This window comes from Trematomus bernacchii, unplaced genomic scaffold (assembly GCF_902827165.1).
Source record: "Trematomus bernacchii unplaced genomic scaffold, fTreBer1.1, whole genome shotgun sequence".
Lineage (NCBI taxonomy): Eukaryota > Metazoa > Chordata > Actinopteri > Perciformes > Nototheniidae > Trematomus > Trematomus bernacchii.
Window position 1 is genome coordinate 6,078,262 of NW_022987313.1, and position 16,012 is coordinate 6,094,273.

General features: G+C 37.8%; 2 protein-coding genes across 2 annotated transcripts; one reads left to right on the forward strand and one right to left on the reverse strand.

The window, feature by feature from the left end:
- Positions 1 to 371: 371 nt before the first annotated feature.
- On the reverse strand, positions 372 to 966 carry LOC117478116 (kallikrein-12-like). The gene is made up of 2 exons (XM_034125023.1): positions 757 to 966; positions 372 to 655 (listed from the first exon to the last, which is right to left on the reverse strand). The coding sequence occupies exons 1-2, from the start codon at positions 949 to 951 to the stop codon at positions 506 to 508; spliced, it is 345 nt and encodes a 114-aa protein (XP_033980914.1). The 5' UTR covers positions 952 to 966; the 3' UTR covers positions 372 to 505.
- A 3,900-nt stretch (positions 967 to 4,866) lies between these two features.
- On the forward strand, positions 4,867 to 8,337 carry LOC117479183 (antimicrobial peptide NK-lysin-like). Its single transcript, XM_034126194.1, has 5 exons — positions 4,867 to 4,955; positions 5,041 to 5,126; positions 5,771 to 5,848; positions 5,936 to 6,090; positions 8,057 to 8,337. The coding sequence occupies exons 1-5, from the start codon at positions 4,907 to 4,909 to the stop codon at positions 8,148 to 8,150; spliced, it is 462 nt and encodes a 153-aa protein (XP_033982085.1). The 5' UTR covers positions 4,867 to 4,906; the 3' UTR covers positions 8,151 to 8,337.
- Positions 8,338 to 16,012: the final 7,675 nt, after the last annotated feature.

Genomic DNA, 16,012 nt, shown 5'->3' on the forward strand with positions numbered 1-16,012 from the left:
TTCTTTAAAGATTTTTTCGGGAAACTACGAGAATTGCAGTAGTCCAAGCGACTAGTAATAAAAGCATGTAAAACAATTTCAGCTGAGTTAGATTTCTGATACTGTTTGCCATTTTTTTACATTAGTTAATTCTATTGAAGTGCGTTCTATGAGTGTTAAAAGTTGCTTATAATCCGACATTAGAACTATGGTGACGTGACATGCTCAACCTCTCCAAGTGCAGGATCTCATTATTATGATTATTTAAACATACAAAATGAATGTATACTGATGAAATAAACCTTGATAGACCAATCTGTAAAGTAAGTAAAACTTTTTCCTATAAGAGATTCAAACCTCATGTGTTCGGATAAAGAAAAGAGAAAACAACATTTGAGACATTTGCTTTATTTTGCTTTTCCATTAAAGAGCGAACACTGACAGAGCAGCTGAGACACAGCCTCCCCTCCTAAATACATTCAAAGTGTGCTGAAGCAAAGCTTTAGGAAATTGCATACTAAGCTTTTTAATTGATGATACTGTTGATCCAGCCAAGGTATTTGGAGATCTCTGTGTAGACGTTGGGTTTATTTGGGTAGTCACAGTTTCCGCGGTAGTTGTAAGACACAACACCAACAGCTATCCCGCCGCACACCAGAGGACCACCAGAATCACCCTGTGAACAAGGAATATTATTCATTATTGATTATTTTATTTAAGATTTTTAAAGCATTTTTATACCAGCTTACATTTTACATCAACAAAGAGAAATCATACCTGACAGAAGCCTTTGTGGCTGCCATAACCGCCGGCACAGATAACATCGGAAGGAATATGACCCCATGACTTAGAGCATGTGTTCAGGTTTATGACAGACACATCCACCACCATCAGCCTATCAACAACTCCACGGCCAGTCTTTATGAAACCCCATCCAGCTACATGGCAGGTTTTATTTTCTTGAATGTGCATATTTGTGGATAAGACTTGGTAACAGTAAGTGAGATTTAGTTGCATTGATCTAACGAGTAAAGACCACCAACACCGTTATTGTTTGAGGTGGACATTCTCGACACATGCCACTGAAACCTTTCTTTGAAATCGACAACAAACTAAGAAACCACAGAAACCAGTTTCCAGATAAAGGTTTGAACATTTATGTTCTCACGGTTATGCTGCAATGATTTAGTTAGTAGGCCTCGTTGCAGGGGAGAACAAACACAGATCTAGTCTGGCCATTAATTACCTTGTTTCTCATGTAACATTATATATTATAAACTCACATTTTTTGGTTTTGAAAGAACTTTGATGAAAGGATTCGACTGATTATTACATTATTCATTAAACACATCTGACTACAGTATTCACTGTTTTTCTCACCACAAATCCATATTCAGATACACTACCAACACATGTAATATTTGATAAACATATTGCAAGCTGTTGCTCTCATTATAACATAATTCTACTGTATATACTCAGTAGAGAAGGCCTGTGTCGGACCACAGAGCTGCAGAATTTCTCTGCTTTTTGACCATGGGCGCCACTCCAATCAGCTTTTGTTATATCCATCCTCTGCAGTGCATCCGAGTCCAAGGCAAACAAATGTGTGTGTCATCGGTCATGCTTGTGTGTTTGAAGTATTTATTTATCTGTACTCCCTCTCTGTGCCCTGTAGTTAATATTATGTTACTGTCCAATAATTAAAGTAAACTAGTTCGACAGCCAAAATAGAGTGTGGCATTCTACAAAGTTAAAACATAATTGATAATTATTAACTCTGCGACAAGCAATAACGCCACAAGGGAAACAAACTCATTAATGCATATTTTTAATAACACCGCAGGTAGAAACATTTCAAATTCATAAAAGCAGTTTTGAAGAAATAATAAAATCATAATGCAACATTACCCAATTATAAGACTAAAAGCTGCGTCATATTTATAAATTCTAGAAACGAAATTCAAAAAGGTTTAAGTGATTGACGTTAACACATACAACACGGTTAGCTACATGTGATAAGAAACTGGCTTTACTTTAAGGAGAATACATGACCCTTTGTGTTTGAAAAAGGTGAACAACAGATGCAACATATGTAGAGATAATGTGCAGCGAGGCGGTCATTATTGGTAAAAGAACATGCGACAGGCTGATCAGGGACCGTTGCGTTACATTTAACAATCCTTCATCATCTTCACATATCAAGATATCAAAGTACCACGGCAAACTACACCAGAGACAGGACAATAACTGACAAGACGGACAAAACGGACAAAGGGAACATCACAGAGGTAGAGCATCATCCATGGCATACACGATACGCGGTATGTAAACCATCCTGCACATACTACAATAAAACACATTATATACATCAAATACGTAGTACATCACATTATAACTTTATTTTGGGTTTTCAATTATTTGAAAGGGTGGAGCTCTCCAGGACTTCAAGTCACCGCCACAAAAGGGCCCCATATTTTCATATCCATTCTATTTATCATCTTAGAGCATAATCTTTCATAGGAGGAGATTTTGGCTATTTCGTGCATCCATTCCTTAAAGGATATATCCCCTCTAGTAGCTTCTTGGGTTTTTCAATAATAACCAAACACAGTTACATTGGAATTTGATGAATGTTGTTTTTTTTTCTCTCAAACAAGTGTCATAGTGTTTTCCATAAGGCTGCTTTTGACACTATGGCACACTTTTGCCAGTATGGGAAGTCTTTATGTCAAGGAAAAAACAACTACTAATATGTGAAAACAAGAAGGGGAAAATAAATATTGAGTCATTAAAGTTGAAGCCCATTGCATGTTCATTATGCAATAAATCTTCAGTATCTTCAATCTTTTTTAAATCTCTCTAAAAAGGGAACAATAAAAACAATATATTTGAAACAAATATAACTTGATGAATTTATCGATATATTAAATGGTAAATCAATAAATGGACAAGAGGGCACTTTCTATAAACTTGTTGTCTACATATCCCTAAAACAGCTGCCAGGCCCCTGCAGCAATTACATAAATATTAGGACTAAATTAAATACATTAAAGGGGACCTATCATGCAAAATGCACTTTTGTACGTCTTTTATACATGAATATGTGTCCCCGGTGTTCCAGGGAACTCACCAAGTGTCAGAAAACACAACCCTCTCTATTTTCCTCCATACCCAAATCTCTAAAAAAGGGGCTGCAACGGATCTGATAAAAACTGATCCAGATTTGTACACTGTCCTGACGTCAGGACGGTGGCGCTACGGCTATTGGGCCAACTCCACCAATCAGGAGGAGACAGCCACGGCCATTGCCGTTCGAAAGCGCTGGAGACGCTGTAGTACATATGCCAGGCCAGTGGATGGTGCTGTTCTCACTGAATCTGCCCAGAGCTAGAAATTGTCAAATTGAGCAAAATGAGGCATGGCTAAAATGCATGATCTGTTTGGTATTTTGGAAAAAAAAAAGTATAAATATGCCTTATATAGGTATGGTCCTACACTATATTATTCAAATATAGCATGATAGGTCCACTTTAAGTTAATAAATGTTTGTCTGTAGGTTAACTGATTTATTTAACATGTCTGCGTTTGTTTAGTTTAATAAGTACATTTGAAATACTTTCACGTGTTTTGTAAGACATTCTTTTTAAATTCAGTGTCTGACTTTAGCAGGGGAAATGGCACGTGCGGTGCTAATATGTGTGTTTGAGAGGCATGCAAATGATAAAAAGCCACAGAAGGTGAAGCTGATGATACATCAGTGACTCATCAGCAATCAGCAATGTGCATCTCATGCTCGTAAGAATGCAACATACATTTTCCCTTTTGTTTTAAATATTTATGAGACATATTTCATTTCAGCGGTTGTTTAACTTGTGTACGTTTCTGGACCTCCAGACTGAGGAGGAGGATTTCCATTCTAGTTCAAATAAGAGTTGAGGCGGAGCACTGACCATCATACAGAGGAGGTGAGAAGCTGTGAATCACACACACACACACAAACACACACACACACACACACACACACACACACACACACACACACACACACACACACACACACATACACACACACACACACACACACACACACACACACACACACACACACACACACACACACACACACTGTATTACCATGCCATTGCTTTACTGACTGTTATCTATCTTATTTGGTAATAAGTAACACACCTCTCTTTTATTTTATTTGTAAGAGACCATGTAAAATATTAAACTTAAATGTTACCATTTATTGTAATGTAGCATTTAGCTTGGAAGGAATTTTCATCTACAGTCCATTGGGTGGTCACATGTTTAAAGAGGCCCTATTAGGCTTTTTGGTGTTTCTCCTTTCCTATTGTGTGTTATAGGTTTTAGCGCATTCATAGTGTTTTACAAAAATGAACGACATTAAAAAATAGTGCTTGCACCTTTTTGAACAATAAAGCATGGAGACATGTCACAGTAGAGGCACTAAATACAAATATGAACCTGAAAATGGGCTGGAATAAAAAAATTCCTCTTTGAATAAATAAAAACGGAAAAGATCCAAATACCCTTATCTTTTTTACAACCAAATAATTCAATGCTTCAAGCTCAGCATCACCTTTCTGAATTGAGGGCAGCACGCATGAACTGCTCAGTGATTATTGGCTCAATTTGAAAGATAAAAAACGTTGATCTTCACACAGATGACACATTTAATGTTGGTTTTTTTTGTCTCTGGGGTGCGAGTGAGTGGGAGGTGTGAAAATTGATTTTCACACCTTTTTTTGACAAATGTTTGTGATGGTGGTCTCAACAAACCCACCACCTCATGGGACCAGCCTTGTTGTGGTTTAAATGTCCTTCTGTGGGGGTGCTGTTAAATGTATAAAAGACACACACAGAGACAGACACACTCAGAGATCTGCACTCACTGGCAGCCATGGACACCTCTTCGATCCTCATTGTGTGCATTCTGGTGACATGTTCAGGTGTGCTGATGTTTATTTGATTGTGTAACGTTGTCTTTATCATCATGTCCACTGCTTTTCAACATGTGTTGTATTGTCTCTTCAGTATGGACAATCCACGGCAGAAGCATCGAGGTCAACATTGATGATCAGGAGCCGGGGGAAATGGAAATCTCTGTGGAGGCTGGAAAGGTAAGATGACTGCTTTACAAACCTTCTGCTAGTCAACAATTCATCTACTATTATCAGATGACAAAATGTTAGATAATGTACAAAGACTCAAATACCCATCTGCTGCGTCTCTGTAGATTATGTAGCTCTAAATTTCGCTTTAACAATGATTTTATTTTGTACTCAAGCCTGAATAAAGTTAGGATTATCATTAGAGTGGGGGAGGATAATCTAAACAAGTAAAAATACAGAAGCAGAATGTACTTAAAGTATAAAAACTAAAGGTACTCCTGCAGAAAATACCCCCCGTGACTCCCATATTATTATATATCACAGCATAGGATGGTTAATACTGATGCATCACTGTGTAAGTAATATACAACCGTTGTGAAAATTAAACAGTTAATGGGGTTTCCACAATTTCCTGAAGACTTTTTTTATAATTACAATGATTTCATATTATATTGACTGCATGTTAAAGTGACCAACTCCACTTATAAACATTATAATGCTTCAATGCATCCGTGCATCTAATGGGTTCTTGATAAAACCATTTATTTGTTGATTTTTTACCGCTCTTTTAACATTTTTCCATTCACTAAGTTCTGTTTTAAGCACTCATTCCTTTGCTTAATATTACAACAATGTGTAATTTTTACCTCCAGCTTCCAGGTGTGTGCTGGGCCTGCGAGTGGACTTTAAATAAGGTGAAGAAAGTGGTCGGACGTAACGCCACAGCAGAGGTAAAACACTAAAACACTGACAGCTTGGTGATGATTTAGTCGGTGCATGGAAGGTATGAGCATTAATGATAATCTGCATTCTTCTAGAAACTGAAGTCAAAGCTGATGGCCGTCTGCAACGAGATTGGCCTCTTAAAATCGTTGTGCCGCAAATTTGTCAAGTCACACCTCTCAGATTTAATCGAGGAGCTCACGACCACGGATGATGTGCGGACCATCTGTGTCAACGCCAAAGCCTGCAAGTGAGTTTCCAGCCCGCCATTATACAATATTTTGAATACATATATTTTTCAGATATTATAACAACTCTTTAAAAATAAATTGTATTTCTGTCAAAACTCATTCACAGTCATGTAAGGGCACCATAGATACAAATGTTGGGAAGTAAAGAGGACAACACTGCTCAGTATAAAGTAGCATAAATAAAATACTGAAAATATTTCAGTACATCTCAGTGCTGCGTTTGACACTGTTGACCACAACATACCGACTGGAAAACCGGGTGGGACTTTCATCAACAGTTCTAAATTGGTTTGAATCCTACTTAAAGGACAGAAACAACTTTGTTTCTATAGGTAAATACACATCTGAGTTGACAAATATGACATGTGGGGTTCCTCAAGGCTCCATCTTGGGGCCTCTTCTCTTTAACGTCTACATGCTACCGCTGGCTCAGATAATGAAAAACAACAAAATAAGTTACCATAGTTATGCGGATGACACACACATTTACATAACCATTTCACCAGGAGACTATTCTCCAGTTAAAACACTGAGTAAGTGCATTGAACAAATCAACGACTGGATATGTCAGAACTTTCTCCAATTAAACAAAGATAAAACTGAGGTAATGGTTTTTGGAGCCAAGGCAGAACGTATAAAAGTTAGCGCTGAGCTTCAGTCTGCAATGTTCAAAACAACAGATAAAGCCAGAAATCTAGGTGTAGTCATGGACTCTGACCTGAGTTTCAACAGTCACATTAAAACAATTACTAAATCAGCCTACTATCACCTAAAGAACATATCTAGGATTAAAAGACTAATGTCACAGCAGGATTTTGAAAAACTTGTCCATGCTTTTATCTTCAGCAGACTCGACTACTGTAATGGTGTCTTTACAGGTCTCACTAAAAAATCTATTAGAAAGCTGCAGCTGATGCAGAACGCTGCTGCTCGAGTCCTCACTGACACTAAGAAAGTGGATCACATCACTCCTGTTCTGAAATCTTTACACTGGCTTCCTGTGTGTCAAAGAATAGATTTCAAAATACTGCTGCTGGTTTATAAAGCACTGAATGGTTTAGGCCCAAAATACATTTCTGATCTACTGCTAAATTATGAACCATCCTGATCAGGTCTTCAGGGACTGGTCAGCTTTCTGTCCACAGAGTCAGAACTAAACATGGTAAAGCAGCGTTTAGTTATTAGCCTATGCTCCAAATATCTGGAACAAACTCCCAGAAACCTGCAGGTCCGCTGCAACTCTTACTACTTTTAAATCCAGGCTGAAGACTTTTCTTTTTGCCGCTGCTTTTAATTGAAACTGAGCGGTTGTGTTTCGTTTTTGGTTAATGAACATTTGGGGCTAGTAACCCCAGGGAATCAGTGTCTGGGGACTTTGTCCTGGCTGGTTTTCTCTGTGTATGCTGCTCGGGACGTATGTACCATACAAGCGTACACAGCTCATGTTCGGAGAAACCTTAAAGAAAGGCATCAGTAAAATGGAACTTCTGTGTGAACTATTCATATCTTAAACTGCACTGTAACTTTGTATTCATGTACTTTTTATTCATATACTTTTTATTAATGTATTTTTTCTTTTAATGTTTCTTTTATTGTAAAAATTGATTATTTTTACATGTACTGAAATATTTTCAGTATTTTATTTACTTTATACTGAGCAGTGTTGTCCTCTTTACTTCCCAACATTTGTCTGAGAGCTTCAGTATAGAACACTCTTGAGATTTGAGACACAAAACATAATACGTTTATCGCACGTGATAAATTTGCTCTACGATGAGCTAGAACATTAAACTGCTTACATGTAACAAAGTATTAACAATATAACACATTGTTTATAATGCGTGCTTTTGATAAATACATTTGAATGCAGGGCTTTTAGCTGTAATGGAGAGTTTTACAATATTGTATTGTGTTTTTGCTAATTATTTAATATTTGTTCATGTTTTCTTGTCTTGCTCTCTTTAGGCCAAAGGAGTTGTTGCACCAAGTTTATCAAAGTGACGATGGGGGTGTTCAAATACAAATTAATGAATATCCCGAGGGTCGCATGCATGGATGAATAAAACAATATAAACCAGAAGTGCTTGTGGTAGTGACCGAATCACGATAAATTAGCTTTCAGCTTTATTTCTCTCACTGCATTTACTTTCTCTTGTACCTTTACTTTTTCTTTGAAATGCCTGTAATGTGATTTGCAATTTCTGTATCTGTGCACAAATGATCCAAATAAATGTTTGCATTTCAAATGTTATGAATATTCATTCTTAAACCTTGTTGAAAACGTAATAACCTTCACCTCTATGGTTTGAGAAATGTCACAAAAGAAACCCTAAAAGAAAGCGCTTTTTTATCCTGAAAACATTTCTTAAAAGTGAGACGTGATATATAGTACACATTGGAATGATTTCAAACCTGTTTTTATTTAACCTAATAATTATAAAGGTGTGCCTTGGAAATATTTGTTTACATAAATTGTGACCAAACCGTTTGAGACCCACTGAGATAACTTAGACTAAAGTGAACTATCTAAACACTCAGAGTCCTTTACCTCACTGAGCTGTAGTCAGGGGTACCGAAGCGGATCCTCATCGGATGATGTGGGCTGGCCGGATAGGTCACTAGCTGAACAGCAGATATGAAGTGTGCCATGACAACAGATTCACTTCTAAACAATCACAAAACGTATTATACAAAGAGTCAACAATTTCTCATAGAAATAAAATAGAACAGGATTCTCGTTTCTAGCCAGTGAACTTTTATATTGTTAGCTAAATGACTACTGATGTGGTTATTATTACTTACTTTGTAAAGGGGATTTCTGTCACTATACATAGATTCATCAAACCATGAAGATAAGAGGAGGAAAACGTTCCCTTTTTCAGTATGTTTGTCTTTTGTGCTCTATATTGCAGCGCAGGAGACAGAATCTTAGTGGCTGACGACTCGAATGATGACTGGTGGAAGGTAGGTTCAAAACCAACTCATAACACCATTATGAATAGTGACAAGTCATCTTAAACATTTTCTTTGTTTATATTATAATTAACCTTCAAAGATTAAAAGTTATAAGATAACGGAGGCAGTTTTGAACGGTTTACATGAAATGTGGATTTTCCACAAAGCACCAAAATGCCCAAAGTGGAGCTCTAAATTATAGGAGCGAGGCAACAGGCTGCCTCGAGACACAACTGCACGACAGACACATTGGGTAGACAAAAGGGTGAAAACGTGACTGTACAGAGGCAGCCTGCTACCACCAGACCATGAAGAAACTCATCACGCATTTGAACTCTGCTGCTGTTTTCTACCGGCTGTAGATAAACAGAGACATCTGGTCAGTTTGTTATAGATACTGTTGTTACACATGCACAGTACAATGTTTAGGTACTGAAGGTGAGCGTAGCGTATCCTCTTTATATCTATGAACCAGGTGTATAGGTAGAAAGTAATGTACTGTACTGTGTTTTATCTAACGACTGGTTTATTTTCCATATATTTCTTCAGGGGGTTATTGAGGACAGGATCGGTTACTTCCCGGCGGCCTATGTTCATCAGGCTGGGATTGAGGACCAAGTGTTCAGGTGTAACAGGACGTTCATCGGCTGTAAGGAACAAGGACAGATCACCTTAAAGGAGGGACAGGTACTGTACACACCTACTGTATAAACCTTATGATGATGATGATGATAGGCTGATTATCGACATGTTAAGTGTAAAGTCTTAACATAAATACAGGCTGTAGAGGATGTCCCTTCTAAAATAGAGTGTTTATTTATATCCTTCATTATCCTGCCCTGTAATTATGGCCTGCTTTATCTTCTGCATCTGCAACTCTCCGTGTTATATTTATTCAATTTTCTTGTTCTGGGTTTTGACATAGTAGTAGATAGTGCTTCACGACAGCAAAATAAAACAAAATGCAAGAATGATAGTAAAAATATGATCATTATAAATAAACATCTTGCAAAAGGAATACACCAAAATAAGATAATAAATGAATAGCATTGATTATAAGCCAAACACAAATGTTTTATTATGTAGAGGTACATTCTTAAAACTGCCAGATAAATACTCATCAATCAAACGAATAACAGGCTAGATAGCTCAGTTTTTATGTATTTTTTGGGGGGGGGAAAAACATTTAAAAACTGTAACAGTGGGATTGTTGTTAAGGTCAATTGCCTGCCTTTAGAGCCACAACAACACAAAACACATTATTAACTAGAGAATGCAATTCCTGAAGAAATTGCGAGTGGGAATGCTTTATGCTGAAAAGCTGACGCTAACCCAGCTAGCGGGAAACGTTCTCACAACTTTGACTAACATTACCTACAGGTTCTAATAATGTTTTAAAGAAACGTTTTAATCTGATGTTCAAATAACCTTTTTAGGATGTTTATTATTTCAAATAATGTTCCTATAAGGTTTAAGGTTAACTAAGACATAACGTTTTAACTGCAACATTCAGAAGATGTTTTGAGGATGTTATTAAGGCCTGAGATGACAGAAAGTGTTTTTATAAAACGTTCCTTTAATGTGATATGTTAACAAAGGTGGAACGTTTTGCCTGCAACATTCTAAGGATGTGTTTTGGACGTTGTTGGGGTAACACATTAAATATGTTCTTTATAAAACATTCCCTCAATGTTACATGATAACAAATGAAGAACATTCTCCAAGCAACATTCTGAAAATGTTTTCAGGATGTTATTGAGGCCTGAGATGACAGAACGTTTTTTTATAAAACGTTCCTTTAATGTGATATGTTAACAAAGGTGGAACGTTTTGCCTGCAACATTCTAAGGATGTGTTTTGGACGTTGTTGGGTAACACATTAAAGATGTTCTTTATAAAACGTTCCCTCAATGTTACATGATAACAAATGAAGAACATTTTCAAAGCAACATTCGGATGATGTTTTCAGGATGTTATTCTTTTTTTATAAAACGTTCCTGTGATGGAAAATATTAACACGGTCATGGTCAACGTCAGATTTATTTCTAGAGCGCTTTAAAAAACAAACTTGTTGCATTTGTTTGAAAAGGATATTTAAAAAAATCTGATGTCACCATATTTTCCTTGAGAAAAAAACAAACAAGCACGTAATTCATGATAAGCTGTAAGCAGATATTGCATGTTTGCGGTGGCATGTGTGAGTTCCCAACTAGACATTTTTGGTTCTCAAGAAATTCTGAGAATGTTACCATTCATTGTTCTAGGAATGTTTTCAGTGGGACGTTTTATTTTGGTTCCCAGAATGTTCTTCTGAAAGGTTGGATAACGTTCTTTAAAAACATTCTTGAAATGTTTGGTGATAACTTTCTTAAGATGTTTTTGATAACCTTCTTAAGATGTTTTTGATAACCTTAAGATGTTTTTGATAACATTGTTAGAACATTATGCCCTACTGTTCTTAAAACGTTTTCAGCGGGACGTTTTATTTTGGTTCCTAGAATGTTCTTCTGAAAGGTAGGATAACGTTGTCTAAAAACATTCTTAACATTTTTGGTGATAACTTTCTTAAGATGTATGAGCGCATTGAGACAATGAATAGGACGTATAAAAACGAATTTGCATGCCAATATTCACTCACATGCACTTATAATCACACTAAGGTATGTAGGCCCACATTATTCATAATATCATGTGTAAAATATCAGAAAAATAATCACTTTTTTTCTCTGACTATAAAGGTTGTGTCTCGTATGTAGGTTCTAACTGTTAGATAAGCTATCTGGCCGTGTGTGGTTTGTGAGGGCTGTGTATAAACAGTGTCCACTGTTTATGCATATTGGATAAAAATCGTTATTAAGTTTTATTTATATAGCACATTTAAAAGCGATTTTTGGTCGAGCCAAGGTGCTGTACATGTAATAAAAACACATTACTACAATCACAATAAAAGGCAATAATTTACAACAAAAATATAAAAAACAAAAACACAGGGAATAGTCAGGTGTCATGCTCCGCTCTGACTAGAAGGCCAGGGAGAAGAAGTGAGTCTTTAGTGAGGATTTAAAAAACCCTATTGTCTCGGCCGACCTCACATGGAGGGGCAGACTATTCCAGAGCCTGGGGCCAGCTGCTGCGAAGGCTCGGTGCCCTCGGGTTTTGAGCCTGGTCTTGGGCACTATCAGCAACAGCTGGTCAGCAGAGCTTAAAGCTCTGGCTGGGGTGTAGCGCTGGAGGAGTTTGGCTATATAGGCAGGAGCCAGCCCATTTAGGGCTTTGAAAACAAATAAAAGGATTTTAAAATCAATTCGGAACCGAATTGGAAGCCGGTGTAGTGAGGCCAGAATTGGGGTGATGTGGTCACGCTTTTTGTGGCCAGTCAGAAGACATGCAGCTGCGTTTTGGACTAGCTCCAGGCGTTTAATTGAGGCCTGGTCCATACCCACATACAGAGCGTTGCAATAGTCCAGTCTTGAGGTAACAAAGGCATTAATAACCCTTTCTAGGTCTTTAAAAGATAAATACGACTTGGTTTTGGCCAATAGTCTTATTTAAAAAAAGCAGGATTTGACTACGGTGCTGACCTGCTTGTCGAATTTAAAAGTGCTAGTGAAGGTCACTCCAAGGTTCATGACAGAGGGGAGGATGTTTTCATTGAGAGAGCCCAGAATATCAACCGGAGAGGCTGGAGGTTGGGGTCCAAAAAAGATGACCTCAGTCTTGCTCTCGTTGAGGTTAAGGAAGTTTTTGCTCAGCCAAATTTTTTGATTTGAGGCCGACAGACATATAGAAGAACGGACCGACTGTCACTGCCTGTCCCTGAAACCCCTGTTAGTGTTTGTATGTGTTTGTTTCTACTGTGTGTGTCTCTCTCTCTCCCCCCCTGCCTGCTGGTCTGCTCTACACGGCTGGGAGCAATCTCCAATCAACCACACCTGCAACCTGCTCATCAGCCACACTACAGATGGGGCATCTTATTTCGGACGCCAGCATACAGCTTCCTGCCTACTACCAGCCAGTTACCTGCCTAAGACCTGCCAAAGACCAGTATGTGGGAATGTTAAGCCCTCCCACTATTTTCCAATTGCAGGGTTTAACCAGGAGATGGCGCTATATATTAAATAACTATGGCCAAACTAAGACTTAGTTTTTCACAAGAGAAAATGCAGATATTATATAAAAAACTAAAGTTAAAATCTTGTTTTTAATGCCCCAAGAGCAATAAATCACCGACCCCCCTCTGAGTGAATACCTGTTAACTTAACATCTTGTCACAAGCTTTTTGGAAGAAAAGACTGACCCAAGAGACCTGTAGTTGACTAATTACAGGCCTCAATAAAGTTTATACATTGATTTAGTTGACAGTCCAGTTTAGCTTTCCTGTGGCATTATGTATTTGTGATTCACTGAATATTTTGTACAACCCAACAGGAAAAGCTAAACAAACATTATAAGGAAAACAATTTGTCTCCCTCTGTTTGCATCTCTGTCTGTCTTAGTCTACTGTATATGTCAGTCTTTCTGTCTCTTTCTCCTTCTCTCTCTCTCTCACCATCTAATAACTCTAAAATCAAATTGCATTACTCTCCACTTTACTGGTCATTTGGTACCTTCAGGACTGCCTCTTCCGCTGGCCAAAGGAGAACATGACTAATGACCCATGATGAATTAATTGAATCATTCCTCTCTGGCCAAATTATTCTGACAATGTGACCACTAAATTCCATAATTGCTCAGAATGGCACCCCTAATTATGTTTGAGTGTTACTGGTGCTTCTAGGTGGACTGGGTGATGGCAGTGGGTGCATTTCTGAACTCTTATTTAAACATCACCAGAGATATTGTTTGATGGAATCTTCCTTTATTTTATGTATCACCATATATGTGTATGTATGCCTAATTAATGTCTGGGACATGGATAACTAATGCCACACGAACAACACAATATATTTGGCTGTCCTTCATAGATTAAAACCAATTACATGATGAAGGGTTGGACATCTAATCCTGTTGGATATGTTCTATCCAGATATATACCCCAAAACAGCATTCATTTATCAAAACATACATTGTTTCCTTGGTATGTTGAAGGTAAGTGCACGCTGACATGCATGAGACAGTAATGTGATACATTTGGTGTCCCTTTGTCCAAGAAAAGCAACAAAGCAACTGACTAACATCAGAGCAGAGATAAAATAGAGCCTGAAAACACCCAGGTAATCATCAAGGAACCCATTTAAAAAAAAAAGAAAATCTTAGAATAATGCTGACTGTTTTGAATGGCAAATGTTGTCAGCCATCATGACTGCATCTCCTCTGAGAGATAGACATTGGGTCGCAGGAACAGCACCTAAGGCTATGATTATGACACATTTTAAATAAATAATGAAGCAGGAGGCAAGATTGACTGCTGTTATACTGACAACCTTAATCCCAACTGAACAGTATTTAACATCAGTTAAGTTTTCAGCTTATGGTTGTTACCCAGTAGTGGCTGGTGGCGAGTTATACTGTATGCATAATGAACACAAAGTGAATCTCTTGAGTTGTTGTTGTTGTTGCTATATTCATGCAATCCATGCTTCAGAGTTATCGGCCAGATCAAAAAAGTGCTTTATGAATGGCCACATGGTGTTGCTATACATACATACATGTCTTTAAATATGCATGTCAGATCATCACCCTTAGCTATTTCAATTACCTCTCAAACAACCTAAACTAGTTATAAATGTTTATTTTTATTACATTTCTGCGAATGAATAGCTTAGCTACTTGGCACTAAGAGTACAGATATGTCTACCCTTTCTTTTCAGAGTGTAATATCTGCATTTTCTCTTTTGGTTTGAATAGGAGAAGGGCAATGGTTATCGATGGTGCTTTTAAAGCCTATTGTATACGAACTGTGTGATTTATATTGCTTTTCAAATGCATATAAGCCCCCCATTTACACTGCACTTCCCGTCAAGAATATGAATAGCACTTAGTTAGATCACTTTACAGATCAGGTTGGACCAGCCCTGTCGCTACTCTCTGCAGGTCCGCTCCACTGCAGATCAAAAAAAGCTAAAAATATGTATTTCTTAATAAACTAAATAGGCCACCATTGGTAGCAGTTCTCATTATATACTTCTCAGTAACTGCTCCCCTTAAATTAAATGTATTCTGTAGATAAATGTAAACGTTCACCATCCCCCACCCGCCTACTGTATGTTGCTTTTTGACATGTAAATGGGTAACTACCCCCCTCTGAGTGAATACCTGTTGTACCTGTCCGGGGCTAAGCCCATAGGACGATGCTCTGATGTCATCACCCTCGCACATTTGTCATATGTTTACAAAAAACGATGTTAACACTTTCTCGTTCTTAATATATGCTATATTTAGGGTCGATATGTGTTGAATTTACTTTAAAATAGCAGATCACTGTGATTCGGCTTAGTGAACGTGTGTCTCTTCTCCGCGGCTCCTCCGTGCAGAGAGGCCCCCCCCCGTTGACAATTCACGAGCGTCTAACTCTCTCCCCCCTCCCCCGTCGCACCTTCTAACAGAAGGTGATTTATTGCTCTTGGGGAAAAATATTCTGAAAGCCAAGACTTTGTTTATTTGAAATCAGATGAAAACAAACTGTAACGGACCCATGTTATTCATATTCTGAGTCATAAAGACTTTATTTAAAATAGTTGGGTTGTCCTAGTTGGGTTGCCGTACCTCCGTACATGCATAACATCTCGCACATGCGCATAACAACATGGTGATGTTTTGTAAATGATTACATGTCTTATTTAGCACAGACTATGATCCAGACTATGATCCTATCCGTGACATATGGATCTTAACAAAGATCCGCTATACATTAGTACCAGACATACTGTACATTGTGGTGGTTGACATTATTCACCCACGGATCTATGGGTTGGGGTATTGTTCCGCACGGACATTTTAGTGAACCAGACCAGCTGTTTCCGCCGG

Bases quoted from the DNA above. Each gene is read 5' to 3' on its own strand.
- LOC117479183 (XM_034126194.1), top strand. From the start codon at position 4,907: ATGGACACCTCTTCGATCCTCATTGTGTGCATTCTGGTGACATGTTCA. The intron at 5,127-5,770 runs GTAAGATGACTG...TTTTACCTCCAG, and splicing joins TCTCTGTGGAGGCTGGAAAG to CTTCCAGGTGTGTGCTGGGC. The intron at 5,849-5,935 runs GTAAAACACTAA...GCATTCTTCTAG, and splicing joins GACGTAACGCCACAGCAGAG to AAACTGAAGTCAAAGCTGAT.
- LOC117478116 (XM_034125023.1), bottom strand. From the start codon at position 951: ATGCACATTCAAGAAAATAAAACCTGCCATGTAGCTGGATGGGGTTTC. The intron at 656-756 runs GTATGATTTCTC...CCTTGTTCACAG, and splicing joins GCCACAAAGGCTTCTGTCAG to GGTGATTCTGGTGGTCCTCT.